Source organism: Cuculus canorus, chromosome 30 (genome assembly GCF_017976375.1).
Source record: "Cuculus canorus isolate bCucCan1 chromosome 30, bCucCan1.pri, whole genome shotgun sequence".
NCBI classification, from domain to species: Eukaryota; Metazoa; Chordata; class Aves; order Cuculiformes; family Cuculidae; genus Cuculus; species Cuculus canorus.
Genome location: NC_071430.1, coordinates 1,668,719 through 1,685,566, shown reverse-complemented (window position 1 = coordinate 1,685,566; position 16,848 = coordinate 1,668,719). Strand labels below are relative to the sequence as shown.

Genomic DNA, 16,848 nt, shown 5'->3' with positions numbered 1-16,848 from the left:
CCGTCTCCTTCCTGGCGTGGAATTCCGTGTCCCCCCTCTCCAAATCCCACCCCCCCAGCGCCGGCATGGGGTGCAGCCCCCCCCGCCCTGGTACTGGGGCTCCCAGTTTGTCCCCTGCACTGGGACACTGGGCTTCCCCCCGGATCGGGATTGGCGCCTCCTGCTCTGACGGAAGAGGAAGTGCCGGAGCGACTTCCGGCACAGCCATGGCTCTGGACGCCCTCCGGTACCGGCGCGGCTCCCTCGCCATCGTCAACCAACTGCTGCTGCCGGAGCAGATCCGTTACGAGAGCGTGGACGGCGTGGAGCGCGCGCGGCAGGCCATCCGCGACATGGAGGTGAGTGGCTACCCAGGCGCCCGGGGGGCTACCCAGCCGAAGGGGTGGCTACTGAGCTGAAGGAGTGGCTACCGAGCCAACCGGGTGCCTGCCCAGCCAAAGAGGTGGCTACCAAGCTGCCGGGGGTGGCTACTCAGCTGACTGTGTGGCTACCAAGGTGCCGAGGATGGCTCAGAGCCACCAGGAATGGCTCGAGGTCACTGGGAATGGGTAGGGAGTGGCTGGGAATGGCTACTGAGCCACTGGGAGTGGCTACCGAGTCACTGGGAATGGTCCTGATCCCATTGGGAATGGCCCTGATCCCGCTGGGAATGGTCTTGATTCCACTGGGAAGGGCTGATCCTACTGGGAATGGGCTAGACTCACTGGGAATGCCTGATCGCACTGGGAATGGCTCAGACTTACTGGGAATGGTTGATCCTACTGGGAGTGGCTTGGAGTCACTGGGAATGGCTCCAAGGAACTGGGAATGGCTGATCCCACTGGGAGTGGCCATGATCCCACTGGGAATGGCTTGGACTCCCTGGGAATGGGCCTGATCCCACTGGGACTGGCTCGGCGTCCCTGGCAATGGCCATGATGCGGTGGTGCCGCCGGCAGGTGCGCGGCGCGCCGGCCATTGCACTGGTGGGGTGCCTGGCGCTGGCGCTGGAGCTGCAGGCGGGCGCGGGGCCGGACGAGGACGCGGCCGCGCTCGGAGCCTTCGTGGACGAGCGGCTGCGGCTGCTGGAGTCGGCGCGGCCAACGGCCGCCAACATGAGCCACCAGGCCCAGCGCCTGCGCGGCCTCATCCGGCAGTGCCTGCAGAGCCCTGGCATCACCGCCGCCACGCTGCGCGAGAGGTGGGCACCGGCGCTGGGGTGATAGCGGGGTCACCGAGGGGCTTGGGGGGGCGGGAGGGGGGATACAGGGGTCACTGAGGGGTTTGGGGGGCCTGTGAGGGAGGATATTGGGGACCCCAGGAGAGTTTGAGGGGTCGGGAGAGGGAATATAGGGGTCCTCGAGGGGTTTGGGGGGCCGGGAGGGGGGATATCGGGGTCCCCAGGACTGATATTGGGGGGCCAGAGGAGGCTGCTGGGCTACCAGGGGTGATATTGGGGTTGGAGGGGTTCTTGGGGTGCTGGGGCTGGAAATTGGGGTCCCCTGGGCTGATACTGGGGTGCAAGGAGGGATGTTGGGGTGGGGGAGGGGGCTGACATCGGGGTCCCTGGAGGGTTTTGGGGTCTGCAGGGCTGATTTTGGGGTCCCCGGGTTGACATTGGAGTCCCTGGAGGGTGTTGGGGTCACCAGGACTGATTTTGGGGTTCCTGGGGTGACATTGGGTTCCCCAGAGGGTGTTGGGGTCCCCAGGGGCTGATGTTGGGGTCCCCGGAGGGTGTTGGGGTCCCCGGGGTGACATTGGGGTCTCTGGAGGGTGTTGGGGTCACCAGAACTGATTTTGGGGTCCTTGGGGTGACATCGGGGGTCCCTGGAGGGTGTTGGGGTCCCCGGGGCTGATGTTTGGGTCCCACAGTGTGATCGTGGCGGCCGAGGCGCTGCTGGAGCGCGAGCGGGCGCAGAACCGGAGTCTGGGGGCGCACGGAGCGCGGCACCTCCTGGCGCGCGTCCCCGGCGGCGGCGTCACCGTCCTCACCCACTGCAACACGGGCGGACTCGCCACCGCCGGCTACGGCACCGCCCTCGGTGAGGACCGGCGCTGCCCAGCGTCCCCGATGTCCCCCCAATGTCCCCAACATCCATATCCTCAGCGTCCCCAATGGGTCCCCAGTGTCCCATCATCCCCCAACGTCCACATCCTCAGTGTCCCCAACATGTCCCAAATGTCCCATCATCCCCCAACGTCTGTATCCCCAATGTCCCCAACATGTCCCCAGTGGGTCCCCAACGTCCCCCCAATCTCCCCAACGTCTGTATCCTCAGCATCCCGAATGTCCCAAACATCCCCCAAATGTCCCATCATCCCCCAACATCTCTATTCCCAGTGTCTCCAACAGGTCCCCAACGTCCATATCCCCAGTGTCCCCAACATACCCTCAATGTCCCAACGTCCCCCCAATGTCTCCCCAATGTCCGCAACATATCCCCAATGTCCCAATGCCCATATCCTCAGCGTCCCCAACAGGTCCCCAGTGTCCCCAACATCCCCACAATGTCCCATCGTCCCCCAACGTCCCCTCAATGTCCCCAGTGGCCGTGTCCCCAACAGGTCCTCAATGTCCCAATATCCCCCAATGTCCCATCATCTCCTGAATGTCCCCGGCATCCCCAACATGTCCCCAGTGTCCCCAACATCCCCAGTATCTCCACTGTCCCCCCAACGTGTCCCAAATGTCTCCCCCCATCCCTGTCCCCAGTCCCCACTGTCCCAGTCCCCACTGTCCCAGTCCCCACTGTCCCTGTCCCCGCTGTCCCCTCTGTCCGCCGTCCGTGCCGTGCGGGCGGGTGACGGGCGTGGCGGCAGGGGTGGTGTGGGCGCTGCACGCCGAGGGACGCCTGTCGCGCGTCTTCTGCACGGAGACGCGGCCGTTCCACCAGGGCGGACGGCTGACGGCGCTGGAGCTGCGGCACCAGGGGCTCCCGGCCACCCTCATCACCGACAGCGCAGCCGCCGCCGCCATGCGCCTGCGCGGCATCCAGGGTCAGCGGCGACCAGGGGCACCACGGCGGCAACGGGGGGGTGGGATGGGATGGGACGGGACGGGATGAGATAAGATGGGATGGGATGGATGGATGGATGGATGGATGGATGGATGGATGGGATGAGATGGATGGGTTGGAGATGGGATGAAGATAGGATGGGGATGAAGATGGAATGGGATGGATGGGATAGGGATGAGGATGAAGAGGGGATGGGGATGAGGATGGGGAGAAAGATGGGGATGAAGAGGGGATGGGATGAAGGTGGGGATGGGGACAAAAACAGGGATGGGGACAGGGATGGGAATGGAGATGGGGATGAACACGGGGTTGAGGACAGGGACGGGAATGGACTGAAGATGAAGATGGGGTTGAAGATGAAGATGCGATGGGAAAGGGATGGGATGGGGCCAGGCGGCGCTGACCCCATCTCTCCCCACAGCCGTTGTGGTGGGCGCCGACCGCGTGGCCGCCAACGGGGACACGGCCAACAAGATCGGCACCTACCAGCTGGCGGTGGCCGCGCGGCACCACGGCGTCCCCTTCTACGTGGCCGCCCCCAGCTCGTCCTGCGACCCGGCCCTGCCCGACGGCAACGCCATCCCCATCGAGGAGCGCCCGGCACGCGAGCTCACCCACCTCCGTGGCCTCTGCCTCGCGCCCCCCGGTGGGTCTGGGGGCCCGTGGGGCGGGGGGGGGGTCCCTGTGCCCCCTGGGGCGCTCGCGGGCTGAGGGGAGGGTGGAAAGGTCCTGTATGGGGCAGGGGGTCCCTCTGTGGGGCAGGGGGAGTCCTTTGGGGGGGAGGGTCCCATATAGGGTGGAGCATTCCGTGTGGGACACAGGCGTCCCATATGGGGCAGGAACGTCCTGTATAGGGCAAAGGGAGTCTCATATGGGGCAGGAGCCATTCTGTTTGGGGCAGAGGGTCCCTCTATGGGGCAGGGGGGGGTCTGTATAGAGCAAGGGAACCCCTCTATGGGGCAGGGGGGGTCTCGGCCTGACCCCCTCCCCTTCCCCTCCAGACATCGACGTGTGGAACCCGGCCTTCGACGTCACCCCCCACGAGCTCATCACGGGCGGCATCATCACCGAGTTCGGGGTGTTCGCGCCCGGGGAGCTGCGCCAGGCTCTGGCCGAGCACGCGGCCCCGGACCAATAAAGGCCTTTATGGACCGGAGCGTTTCCGCCTCGCTATATGCCAGCGTGCTTTGCGCCATGTGCCTCGCTATATCCCAGCGTGCTTTGCGCCGCGGTCTCGCTGCGCCTCGCTATATCCCGGCGTCCTTTGCGCCAGATGCCGCCTCGCTGTATCCCAGCGTCGCTGTATCCCAGCGTGCTTTGCGCCGTGGTATCTCCTCCCCCCCTTTATCCCGGCGTGCCTTGCGCGCTGGGAACCCGGAAGCGGCGGCAGCCATGGCGCAGGGAACCCCGAAGGCAGCGGCCAAGCGGTCCGGGCGGGGGGGGGCGGCGGCGGAGACCGCGTCTCGGGGGGCGAAGGGGCCGAGGAAGGGAGGTGAGGGGGAGATGGGGGAGAAAGGGACCCGGCGGGAGGGGAGAAAGGGGATGGGGATCACCGATAATGATCTTCCAGCGCCCCAAACCCCCCCTATGTGGCCTCAAACCACCCCAAAATCAGCTCATAGCGCCCCAAAACCACCCTGTAGGAGCTCCCAGCACCCCAAAATGGGCTCAAATCTCCCCAAAATCAACTTTCAGCACCCCAAACCCCCCGTATGAGCCTTTAGAATCCCGAAGCACCTCCCAGCACCCCAAAATCACCCATAATGAGGTCCCAGCACCCCGAAACTCCCCTATATCGCCTCAAATCACTCCAAAATGGGCTCAAAGCACCACAAAAATCAGCTCAGATCCCCCCAAACCCTTCTCTCCGAGCTCCCAGCACCCCAAAGTGAGCTCAAATCATGCCAAAATCAACTTCCAGCACCTCAGACCCCCCCATATGAGCCTTAGAACCCCCAAGTCACCTCCTAGCACCCCAAAATCACTCATAATGAGCTCCTAGAACCCCAACCTCCCCTATACGAGCCCAAATCACTCCAAAATGGGCTCAAAGCACCCCAAAATTGCCTTATATCACCCCAAAATCAGCTCCCAGCCCCCGCCCCAATCACCTCCTCATCCCGGTTTGTGCTCTGGGTCCCCAAAGGCCACGCTGGGAAAAAAAGGAGGGAAGGACCATGGGTTTGGGGGGTCCGGGAGGCTGTGGGAAGGCGGAGGGGGGGGGCGCACCCCGAGAGAGGAGAGGTCTCCAAGAGGCGGGGGGGGAGGGCAGGTTGGAGGCAGGGAAAGGAGCGTAGTGGGGAGTGAGAAGGCACCTGGCGGAGGGAAGGGGGTCCCTAAGTGGGCGGGGTGATGGGGAGGGAGGAGGAAGAATTTTGGGGGGAATGTGTTTTTTGCTCCCCCAGCCCGGGCCATCGCCCCCAAGAAACTGCGAGTGATTCAGCAGCAGAAGCTGAAGAAGGTGAGGGGGGGACTGGGGGTGCAGTGAGTATCTGAGGGGTGCGGGGAGGGGATGGGGTGGGGGTGGGGGGGGCGCGTGTCCAGGGGCGCCCCCCCCCTCATGTCTCTTGCCCCCCCCCAGCGCCTGGAGGTCGCCATCCGGCAGAAGATCGAGCGGGACGCGGTGCAGCGAGCGGGCGCCGGGCTGCCCAAGAAGCTGGCGGTGGTCGCGGCCCCCGGACCCCCCAAGGGCAAAGCCAAGAAAGGTCGGGGCTGAGCCCCCCTTCCCCCGGACCCCTTTCCCCCCTCCGCCGCCCCGGAGTGGGGTACATACACAGAGGAGGTGTCATGAACGCGTCCGGTCTCAGTTCGTGTTGGAATTGTTTAATAAATAAAATTGGGGAGAGGCCGAGCCCCCACTCCCCCCCACCCTGCTGGTGACCCCCCGAATTGAGTTGGCGGGAGGGGGTGGAAAGGGAGGGGAGAGGGATCTTGGAGGAGGGGGTCCATGGGGTGGAGATTGGGGGGCAGCATGGGGCGGGGGGTGTCCTGTTGCTGAACGAGGGGGGTTGTGGGGGGGTCCAAGTGTCGTGGAGGATGGAGGGGGGGAGTGTGTGTGTCTTGAGGGGCCCCAGTGTCGCTGGGGGGGGTGGTCCTGGGAGGTCCCGGTGAAGCGGGGTCAGGATTTGGGGAGGGGGAGCGGTCCCGATCCTCGCTGTCCGTGGCGCCCAACTTTATGAATGGGCTGCCGAGCCCCGCTCCTTTCGCTCTGATTGGCTCCGCCGCCCTAAGCCCCGCCCCTTGTCAGTCACGGCAAGGGCGGGGCCAGCGGCCAATCACAGCGCGGGACTCGCTTCAAGCCCCGCCCCCTATCAATCATCGCGGTGGGAGTGGCCCCAGCAGCTGTGATTGGCCGCCGCGGGGTTTAGGGCGGACCCCCGCGCTATGATTGACAGGGGCGGGGCTTAGGGCGGGTCACGCGCTGTGATTGCGGAGGTGGGGGGGGCATTAAAGGCGCCGCGTCCCATTGTTGGGTGTTGGGGGGGCCACGTGGGCAGAGCCCCCCCGAGGGGCGGGGCCTGAGCGGGAGGGGCTCAGTCTGACCCCCCCTCACCCCCCCGGCTGTGACGTCAGGGAAATTCCCGAGAATCGGAGCTATTTCGGGAAGGGAGCGGGAGGGGGGGGAGGGGCCGCGTGGGGCCCCGCGAGGGGCTGAGGGGGACGGGGGGACCCCCCGGTGCTGGGGATCCCCCGCTTTGGGGTCCGGGACCCCCCCGTGCTGGGGACGCCCCTCTCGGGGTTCTCTGTGCTTTGCTTTTGGGGAACCCTCTCCGTCCTCGGGGCGCGCTCAGGGCTTCGGAGTCTCTTCCCCCCCCGGTTTTGGGGTCTCTTCCCGTTGTTTTGCCCCACCCCTCACCCCCTCCCCGTTTTAGGGAACCCCCCAGTTCCAAGACCTCCCACTCCTCGATTTAGGGGGACCCTCCGGATCGAGAGTCGCTCCCCCCTGGCTCTGGGGACCCCCCCAGTTCGGAGGGGCCTCTCCCACTTGTTTTGGGGACCCTCCCGGTTTTGGGAACCACCCCCCCTCCGGTTTTTGTGTCTCCTCCCTCCACTTTTGGGGACCCCTTTCGTTCCACGGTCTCTTCCTTTCCGTGGTTTTGGGGACACCCCCCCCCCCGTGGTTCGGGGGTCTCTTAGCCCCATTTTGGGACCCCCCCGGTTTTGCGGACCCCCAATTCCAAGGTCTCAACCCTCCCCCAGTTTGGGGAACCCCCAACTTCAAAGTCTCTGTCCCCCAGTTTGGGGACCCTCCTGTTCCTCTCTCCCTGGTTATGGGGAACCCCCCCTTATTTTGGGGTTCTGGCTGGTTTTGGGGACCCCCCCGGTTTTGGGGTGTCTGTGCTGTGGAAGAACCCGCGGGGTCCCGGTGAGCTCAGCTGTGCACGCGGGACCCGGCGATGCTCCACCACGGGGGGGCGGATTTTGGGGGGTCCCAAGAGATGGGCGGGAGGGAAATCCTGGGGGGATTTGGGGGGGTCTGGAAGCTCCGAAGGATTTGGGGTTCCCAGGGCTTTCCTGCAGGACTGGGGTGTGTGTGAAGAATTTGGGGGACCAAAGGGATTTAGCGGTATCCTATGGTTTTGGTGCTCCAGTGGGAGGGGACCCCAAATAGTTTGGAGGTGTCCTGTGGGTTTGGGGGTGCAGCTGGGGTTGGGTGAAGGAATTTGGGGGGTTTCAGTGGGTTTGGGGGTGCCCTGTGATTTGGGGCTCTATCTGCAGGAGGGGTGGTGGGGATTTGGGGGTGTCCTATGGGATTCGGGTGTCACAAGGAGTTTGGAGGGGGGATCCTGTAGATTTCAGGGTGCCCCATGGTTTCTGGATGCAGGGGCTCCAGCTGGGGGGGGGGGCAAAGGAATTTGGGGGTTCCCTGTGGATTTGGGGCTCCTTCTGGGGGGCGTGTGCCCTGTGGATTTGAGGCTTGGTTTTTTTTGGGGGGTGTCTGGGTTTGGGGGTTCCCTGTGGATTTGAGGCTTCTTTTACAGGGGTGTCAGGCTTTGGGGGTTCCCTGTAGATTTGAGGCTTTGTTGGGGGGTGTTGGGGTTTGGGGGTACCCTGTGGATTTGAGGCATTGTTGGGGGGTGTTGGGATTTGGGGGGTCCCTGTGGATTTGAGGCTCTCTCTGGGGGGTGAGGGGTCAGGATTTGGGGGTTCCCTGTGGATTTGAGGCTCTCTCTGGGGGGTGGGGGGTCAGGGTTTGGGGGTTCCCTGTGCATTTGGAGGCTCTCTCTGGGGTTTGGGGGTGCCCCCTGGTTTCGGGGTCCCGGCGGCGGGTTGGGGGGCGACTCCTGTTCCTGCTGAACTGAGCCAGTTTATCCAAAGCAACTGCGTGTCAGCTCAGTAGGCACGGGAGGCGGCCCCGGGGGGGACCCCGAAATCCGGGGGGGGCCCAGGCATCGGGGACCCGCTGTTCTCACAGTTAAGGGGGGGTCCCGGGGGGACCCCGAGGATTGGGGAGTCCAGGAGGGGGCGCAGGGGATTTCAGGGGGGGGGATCCAGGAATCCAGGGGGACCTATGAATTTGGGGGGGGTGGCAGGGGTTTGGGGGGCGGGGGGGGGGGTCCCAGGACTTGGGGGGGTGAAGAATTGAGGGGGGAGGAACTGGGAAACCAGGGGGGGAACCTCAAAATGTGAGGGCACCCCGATGTTTGGGGCAGGGGAAGGGGGAGACCCCGCTATTTGGGGGGCACCCAGGGAGGGACACCCCGATGTCCGGGGGGGCGGGGGCGGAACTTAGCCACTGTGAACACGTGCGGATCCAGCTCTGTTCACAGGTGGGCTAAGCCCTGCCCCGCGGCCCCCCAAAACACCCACAGCCCCCCAAACCCCCCCCCCCCGTGCCCCTCAAGGACCTCTTTAGCCCCCCCACATCTCCCCACTGTCACTCACCCCCCCCAAAGCCCTTCAATAGCCCCTCCAGCCCCCCCAAACTCAACCTCAGCCCCCCCAAAACTGCCCTACAGCCCTTCCGTCCCCTCCTAAACACCTCCTACCGCCTGGCCCCCCTAAACCCTCCCATAGCCCCCCCTGAACCCCCTCAGCCCCCCTAAACTCTCCCACAGCCCCCCCCGAACCCCCTAAACCTCCCACAGCCCCCCTAAACTCTTCCATAGCCCCCTCAACCCCCCCGTAGCCTCCCTAAAACCCCCACAGCCCCCCTTAAACTCTCCCATAGCCCCTCCGAAACCCCCATAACCACCCTAAAACTCTCCCATAGCCCCCCTAAACCCCCCCCAAAGCCCCCCGGCTGCGCGTGCCGGCGCCCGTTGGAAATCCCTGGCAATGTGATTTTGGGCCAAACGATAAAAAAATCCCATCACCAGGAACCCCCGCGGGCGGCGGCGATGGGGGGACACAGCGCCTTCGAACCCTCGTGCGAGACGGGACCCTCGTGCAAAGGCAGACCCTCGTGCGAGACGGGATCCACATGCAAACCGGGACCCTCGTGTGAGATGGGACCCTCGTGCGAGCCCAGAACCTTGGGTGATCCCAGACACTCGTGCGAGATGGGATCCACATGCGAGCTGGAACCCGTGTGTGAACAGAGCCTCGTGTGAGCCACGACTGTTGTGCAAACCCACCCCTGGGTGATCCCAGACATTCGTGCAAGCCAGGACTCGTGCGAGATGGGATCTACATACAAACCCGGACCCTTTGTGTGAGCCGGGATCCACGTGTGAGCCACAGCTCTTATGCAAACCCAGGTCCTCGTGTGAGCCGGGACCCTCGTGCAAGACAGGATCCATAAGCAAACCTGGACCCTCAGTTCCACGTGAGCTGGAACCCTCGTGTGAGCCACGACTCTTGTGCAAACCCAGACCCTTGTGTGAGATGGGATCCACATGCAAACCTGGACCCTCGTGCGAGCTGGGACCCACGTGCGAGCTGGGACCCTCATGCAAACCCAGACCCTCGTGCAAGCTGGGGCCCTCGTGCAAGACAGGATCTACATGCAAACCCGGACCCTCGTGCGAGATGAGATGAGACCCTTGTGCAAGACAGGATCCACACGTCAACCTGGACTCTCGTGCAAGCTGAGACCCTCATGCGAGCCAGGATCTACGTGCAAACCCGGACTCTTGTGCGAGACGAGACCCTCGTACAAGCCGGGATCCACACACCAACACGGACCCTCGTGCGAGCCACGACTCTTGTGCGAACGCAGACCCTCGTGCGAGCCAGAGCTCTCGTGCAAGCCAGGATCTACACGCAGAGCCGGACCCTCGTGCGAGACCGACGGGATCCACACGCAGAGCCGTTCCCTCGTGCGAGCCGGTTCCTCTCCGGTTCCCCCCGGGCGGGGCGGGGGCGGTGCCCGCGGGGCCGGTTCGGAGCCGCCGCCTTTGGGTGGGACCCGCGCGGCGGCGCCTCAACGCCCGCGGGCTGCGGGGGCGGCGGCACGAGGGGCCCGCGGAGCCGGTTGGCCTCGATCCCCGGTGCCGGTGTTTGGCGTTGGTCCCCCGGTGCTATTTGGCATCGCTCCCCGGTGCCGTTTGGACCGATTCCCGGTGCCGTTTGGCATCGCTCCCGCGGTGCCGGTGTTGGATGGAGGATTCCCCCCTCCCCGGTGCCGGTGTTTGGCGTTGGTCCCCCGGTGCCATTTGGATCCATTCCCGGTGCCGTCTGGATCGCTCCCCGGTGCCGGTGTTGGGCCGAGGATCCCCCGGTGCTATTTGGCATCGCTCCCCGGTGCCGTTTGGGCAGAGGATCCTCCGGTTCCGGTGTTTGGCATCGATCCCGCAGTGCCGGTGTTGGGCCGAGGATCCTCTGGTGCCGTTTGGGTCGAGGATCCTCCGGTTCCGGTGTTTGGCGTCAGTCCCGCGGTTCCGGGGTTGGGCTGAGGCTCCTCCGGTGCCGTTTGGCATCAATCCCCGGTGCCGTTCGGGCCGGGGATCCTCCGGTGCCGGTGTCGGGCCGCTCTCCGGTGCCGTTTGGATCTCTCTCTCCGGTGCCGTTCGGGCCGGGGATCCCCCGGTGCCGGATCTCTCTCCTCGGTGCCGTTCGGGCCGGGGATCCCCCGGTGCCGGATCTCTCTCCCCGGTGCCGGTGTCGGGCCGCTCTCCCCGGTGCCGTTCGGATCTCTCTCCCCGGTGCCGTTCGGGCCGGGGATCCCCCGGTGCCGCTGGCGGTGCGGTCCCTCCCGGCGCCGTCGGGCCGCGGCGTGGGCGGAGCGCGGCAGAGGCCGCCGCGGCCGCACCCCGGGGGGAAAGGATGAATCACAACGCCGCTCCGCCGCCGCCGCCGCCACGCCCGGCGCCCCCCGACCCGCCGCGACCCCTCGGGACCCCCCGGGGCTGTGGGGAAGGGGCTGCGGGGGGGGTCCGGCGCCGCCGCAGCGCGGGTCGAGGCCTCCGGAGCCGCCGGTACTCACCGGAGCGCGGCCGGACGGGAACGAGCAGCGGCGGCGACGGCTCCGGAGGCGCCGAGTTTTCCTCCAAGAAGGGAAACGCTTTTTAAACGGCGTCGCTCCGCCCCGGAGGGGGAGGGACCGCCGCACCCTTTCGGGGGAGACGCGGAACGCGCTGCGAACGAGGCCCCGAGAGGGCCGAGAGCCGCCGGTGGGGGCTGCCCCATAGCCGGGGGGCTGCCCCATAGCCAGGGGATGGGACAGCCTGACCCATAGCCGGGGGCTGCCCCATAGCCAGGGGATGGGACCGCCTGACCCATAGCCGGGGGATGGGACCGCCTGACCCATAACCGGGGGGCTGCCCCATAGCCGGGGGGCTGCCCCAGAGCAAGAGGATGGGACAGCCTGACCCATAGCCGGGGGGCTGCCCCATAGTGAGGGGGCGGGACAGTTTGCCCCATAGCGAGGGGGCTGCCCCATAGCTAGGGAACTGCCCCATAGTGAGGAGATAGGGGGCTGCCTGCCCCAGAGTGAGGGGCCTGTCCCATAACCAGGGGATGGGACTGCCTTCCCCATAGCGAGGCGGCTGCCCCATAACCAGGGGACGGGACCGCCTGCCCCATAGCGAGGGGGCTGCCCCACAGTGAGGGAACGGGACAGCCTGCCCCATAGCGAGGCACCAGCACCGCCGGCCCCGCGGCAAGGGGTCCGTGTGCCCCACAGCAAGGGCGAGGGGACAGCAGTGTCTGCCCCATGGCGGGGGGGCACCATCTGCCCCACAGCAAGGGCAAGGGGACGGCATCGCCCGCCCCATAGCAAGGGGGCTCATTGCCCCATAGTGAGGGGCTTGGTATGAGAGCCATGAGTGCCCCATAGTGAGGGGTCTCAGTGCCCCATAGCGAGGGGTCTGGATGCCCCATAGCGAGGGGTCTCGGTGCCCCATAGCGAGGGGTCTCGATGCCCCATAGTGAGGGGTCTCGGTGCCCCATAGCGAGGGGTCTCGGTGCCCCATAGCGTGAGGCGGGGGGGGGGTTGTGGGGCGGGGCTGGGGGGGGCGGTGGTTGGGGGGCGGATGCGGGGGGGGGCGGTTGCTATGGTAACGCCGCACACAGAGCCCAAACAGCCCCGCGCGGAAGCGGCGTCAAAACCGCGGCGGCCGCGGCCCCTCCCGCCCCATAGCGACCCACAGCACTGCCCCATAGCGCCCCCTCCCGCCCCATAGCGACCCACAGCACTGCCCCATAGCGCCCCCTCCCGCCCCATAGCGACCCACAGCACTGCCCCATAGCGCCCCTCCCGCCCCATAGCGACCCACAGCACTGCCCTATAGCGCCCCATAGCGCCCCATAGTGACCCACAGCACTGCCCCATAGCGCCCCCTCCCGCCCCATAGCGACCCACAGCACTGCCCCATAGCGCCCCCTCCAGCCCCACAGCACTGCCCCATAGCGCCCCCTCCCGCCCCATAGCACTGCCCCATAGCGCCCCCCCGCCCCATAGCGCCCCACAGCATTGCCCCATAGTGCCCTATAGCACCACCCCATAGCGACCCACAGCACTGCCCCATAGCGCCCCCTCCCGCCCCATAGCGACCCACAGCACTGCCCCATAGCGCCCCTCCCGCCCCATAGCGACCCACAGCACTGCCCTATAGCGCCCCATAGCGCCCCATAGTGACCCACAGCACTGCCCCATAGCGCCCCCTCCCGCCCCATAGCGACCCACAGCACTGCCCCATAGCGCCCCCTCCAGCCCCACAGCACTGCCCCATAGCGCCCCTCCCGCCCCATAGCACTGCCCCATAGCGCCCCCCCGCCCCATAGCGCCCCACAGCATTGCCCCATAGTGCCCTATAGCACCACCCCATAGCAACCCATAGCACCCCATACCAACCCATGTTCCCCACCCCATAGCGCTGCCCCATAGCGACCCATGGCCCCCCCCAGCGCCCCACAGCACCCCAGAGCCGCGACCCATAGTGACCCACAACCCAGCCCCACAGCCGCCCCCTCCTGCCCCTCTGGGTCCCCCCCGGGCCTCGCCGCGGCCCCACATCTGGCACAGCCGCACATCTGGCGCGGGCAGCTGTGCCAGGGCGGGAGCGGCGCCTGTGCCGTGGGGCTGGGCGGCTCCCGGCACCGCACACGGCCAACGCACCGCTCATACGCGGCGGCACACGGGACAGCGCCCACGTACACGCGTGTTGCTCCGTGTGCGCCCCTCGCCCCACGTCCCCTGGCACACGCGTGTGCGACACCACCACGGGGGCCCTGTCAGAGCTCTGGTGGCCAAACTGGGGCCGTGGTGGCCACGGCGGAGCCATTGGGACCCCATCAGGTCTGTGGTGGCCAAAGTGGAGCTCTGGTGGCCAAAGTGGAGCTATGGTGGCCCTGTCAGGTCTGTGGTGGCCAAAGCGGGGCCGTGGTGGCCAAGGTGGAGCTGTGGTGGCCAAGGTGGGCCATGGTGGCCGTGGGGCCGGCAGTGGCCGTGGTGGCGCAGGCGTGGCCGTCAGCCGGTGATGTCCTTTCTAGGCAATGGCAGCCGGGGCCGCGCTCGCCCACGCGGCAGTGCTGGATTCCTCGGGCCTGAGTCAGTGCCGGGGCTGCGCGGCAGCGAGCAGCCACCGGCAACGGGCACCGACCGGCACCACACGGCACTGCACGGCACCGCACAGCTTTGCCCCAGACCCCAGCACTGGGATCACTGGGAGCTGCAGGCCCTGGCACTGGGATCACTGGGAGCCGCAGAGTCCGGCACTGGGATCACTGGGAGCCGCAGGCCCTGGCACTGGGATCACTGGGAGCCCCAGAGTCCGGCACTGGGATCACTGGGAGCCGCAGGCCCTGGCACTGGGATCACTGGGAGATGCAGAGTCCAGCACTGGGATCACTGGGAGCCCCAGAGTCCGGCACTGGGATCACTGGGAGCCCCAGAGTCCAGCACTGGGATCACTGGGAGCCCCAGAGTCTGGCACTGGGATCACTGGGAGCCGCAGAGTCCGGCACTGGGATCACTGGGAGACGCAGAGTCTGGCACTGGGATCACTGGGAGCCGCAGGCCCTGGCACTGGGATCACTGGGAGCCCCAGAGTCCAGCACTGGGATCACTGGGAGCCGCAGGCCCTGGCACTGGGATCACTGGGAGCCACAGAGTCTGGCACTGGGATCACTGGGAGCCGCAGGCCCTGGCACTGGGATCACTGGGAGCCCCAGAGTCCAGCACTGGGATCACTGGGAGCCCCAGAGTCCGGCACTGGGATCACTGGGAGCCGCAGGCCCTGGCACTGGGATCACTGGGAGCCCCAGAGTCCGGCACTGTGATCACTGGGAGCCGCAGAGTCCAGCACTGGGATCACTGGGAGCTGCAGGCCCTGGCACTGGGATCACTGGGCTGACTGGGATCCCTGGGGCCGGGATTTCCCTTCCGCCTCCGCTCCGTCCTGGCTCCTTCCTTCCTCGCTCGGCACGCCTGGACCCACTGCATCCCCACCCCATAGCATCCTGCCCCATAGCGCCCTGCCCCACTGCATTCCCGACCCATAGCATCCTGCCCCATAGCGCCCTGCCCCACTGCATTCCCGACCCATAGCATCCTGCCCCATAGCGCCCTGCCCCACTGCATCTCGTGCCATACCATCCCTGCCCCACAGCATCCCCGCCCCACAGCATCCCCCAGCCCCACAGCGTCCCCAGCCCCATAGGCTCCTGGCCCCCCTCTGGGGCGGCTGCTGTGGGGCTGGTGGCCATGGGTTGGGGGCTGTGGGGCTGGGATGAGGGGAGAGCTGTGAGGGGCCGTGGGGCCTGGCTGTGGGGCTGTGTTTCTGTGGGGCAGGCGCTCTTCCCATAGTGCTGTTGCCCGGCTGTGGGGCAGAGCTGTGGGTCGGAGCCATGGGTCGGTGTTTCTGTGGGGCAGAGCTGTGGGTCAGAGTTTATGTGGGGCAGAGCCGTGGGTCAGAGCCGTGGAGCGGCGTTTCTGTGGGGCAGAGCGGCGGGCCGGAGCCGTGGGTCGGTGTTTCTATGGGGCAGAGCTGTGGGCCGGAGCCGTGGGTCGGTGTTTCTATGGGGCAGAGCGGGCCGGAGCCGTGGGGCGGTGTTTCTATGGGGCAGAGTGGCGGGGCAGAGCCGTGGGGCGGTGTTTCTATGGGGCAGAGCAGGCCGGAGCCGTGGGGCGGTGTTTCTATGGGGCAGAGCGGCGGGCCGGAGCCGTGGGGCGGGTCTGTTGTGGGCCGTTGCCGTGGGGCCGTTGTTGTGGGGCCGTTGTTGTGGGGCTGAGTCACCGCCTGAGTCAGCGGCGCCGCGCGGGGGGGGGGGCGGGGCCGGGGGGGTCCCGGGGGCCGCGGCAGGGGGGGCCCGGGGGGTGTCCCCCCCTCATCGCAGCCCCCCCGCACCCACAGCCCCCCACCTCGGGTTCCCCCTTCCGTATGGGTCCCCCCTTCTCCAGTTCCCCCCTCACCCCCTCCACCCTCTCTCTGGGTGCCCCCCACCTTCTGGTTCCCCCTCTCTGTGTCCCCCCCCCTCTCTGCGTGTTCCCTCTCTCTCTGGGCTTCCCCCCCCCCCGGTCCCCCCCTACTCTGGGTTTCCCCCCACCCGGATCCCCCCTCTCTCTGGATGTCCCCTCTCTCTGGGTTCCCCCGGCTCTGGTCCCCCCTCCCTCTGGGTCCCCCCCCCCTCTCTGCGTGTTCCCTCTCTCTCTGGGCTTCCCCCCACCCCGGTCCCCCCCCCCTCCCTCTGGTCCCCCCCTACTCTGGGTTTCCCCCCACCCGGATCCCCCCTCTCTCTGGATGTCCCCTCTCTCTGGGTTCCCCCGGCTCTGGTCCCCCCTCCCTCTGGGTCCCCCCTCTCTCTGGGTCCCCCCCTCTCTGGGTCCCCCCGGGTGACTCAGCCTCGTGCCCGTGAGTCACCGGGCTGGGAGCGGCCGGCGCCGACAGAGGCGCCCGCAGGGGACAGGGCACCCCTGGGCCCCCCACTGAGCCCCCTGGGTGTCCCCCCCCCCGACCCCCGTGGAGCCCCCCCCCCCCCCAATCTCTCAGGGCCCCCTCACATCCCCCGGCCCCCCACCCCTATCACAGGGCCACCATAGGTTGTCATGGGCCCCCGTGGCCGCCATGGGCCATCATGGGCCACCATGGGTTGTCATGGGCCCCTGTGGCCACCATGGACCATCATGGGCCACCATAGGTTGTCATGGGCCCTCATGGCCACCATGGGCCATCACAGGTTGTCATGGGCCTCGTGGCCACCATGGACCACCATGGGCCACCATAGGTTGTCATGGGCCCTCGTGGCCACCATGGGCCACCATAGATTGTTATGGGCTGTCATGGGCCTCCATGGGCTGCGTTGTGGCCATGGCCTGCCATGGTTGTCATGGCCATCACGGGTTGTCATGGGCCACCATGCGGCCACCACAGCTCCCCGTGGGCTATCATGGGCCACCGTGGGTCCCCACGGGCTACCGTGATTCCTCATGGGCGACCACGCGGTCCCACGCAGGAACCCTCGACTCTCC

General features: G+C 66.9%; 2 protein-coding genes across 2 annotated transcripts; both read left to right on the top strand.

Moving 5' to 3' along the window:
* The first annotated feature begins 65 nt into the window (after positions 1-65).
* Positions 66-4,145, top strand: MRI1 (methylthioribose-1-phosphate isomerase 1). Its single transcript, XM_054051946.1, has 6 exons — positions 66-338; positions 939-1,180; positions 1,852-2,021; positions 2,800-2,976; positions 3,418-3,642; positions 3,998-4,145. The coding sequence occupies exons 1-6, from the start codon at positions 66-68 to the stop codon at positions 4,132-4,134; spliced, it is 1,224 nt and encodes a 407-aa protein (XP_053907921.1). The 3' UTR covers positions 4,135-4,145.
* Positions 4,146-4,364: 219 nt separating this feature from the next.
* On the top strand, positions 4,365-5,859 carry C30H19orf53 (chromosome 30 C19orf53 homolog). Its single transcript, XM_054051859.1, has 3 exons — positions 4,365-4,488; positions 5,402-5,457; positions 5,578-5,859. The coding sequence occupies exons 1-3, from the start codon at positions 4,389-4,391 to the stop codon at positions 5,710-5,712; spliced, it is 291 nt and encodes a 96-aa protein (XP_053907834.1). The 5' UTR covers positions 4,365-4,388; the 3' UTR covers positions 5,713-5,859.
* Positions 5,860-16,848: the final 10,989 nt, after the last annotated feature.

Bases quoted from the DNA above. Each gene is read 5' to 3' on its own strand.
- MRI1 (XM_054051946.1), top strand. From the start codon at position 66: ATGGGGTGCAGCCCCCCCCGCCCTGGTACTGGGGCTCCCAGTTTGTCC. The intron at 1,181-1,851 runs GTGGGCACCGGC...TGGGTCCCACAG, and splicing joins GCCGCCACGCTGCGCGAGAG to TGTGATCGTGGCGGCCGAGG. The intron at 2,977-3,417 runs GTCAGCGGCGAC...CTCTCCCCACAG, and splicing joins GCGCCTGCGCGGCATCCAGG to CCGTTGTGGTGGGCGCCGAC.
- C30H19orf53 (XM_054051859.1), top strand. From the start codon at position 4,389: ATGGCGCAGGGAACCCCGAAGGCAGCGGCCAAGCGGTCCGGGCGGGGG. The intron at 4,489-5,401 runs GTGAGGGGGAGA...TTGCTCCCCCAG, and splicing joins GAAGGGGCCGAGGAAGGGAG to CCCGGGCCATCGCCCCCAAG. The intron at 5,458-5,577 runs GTGAGGGGGGGA...GCCCCCCCCCAG, and splicing joins AGCAGCAGAAGCTGAAGAAG to CGCCTGGAGGTCGCCATCCG.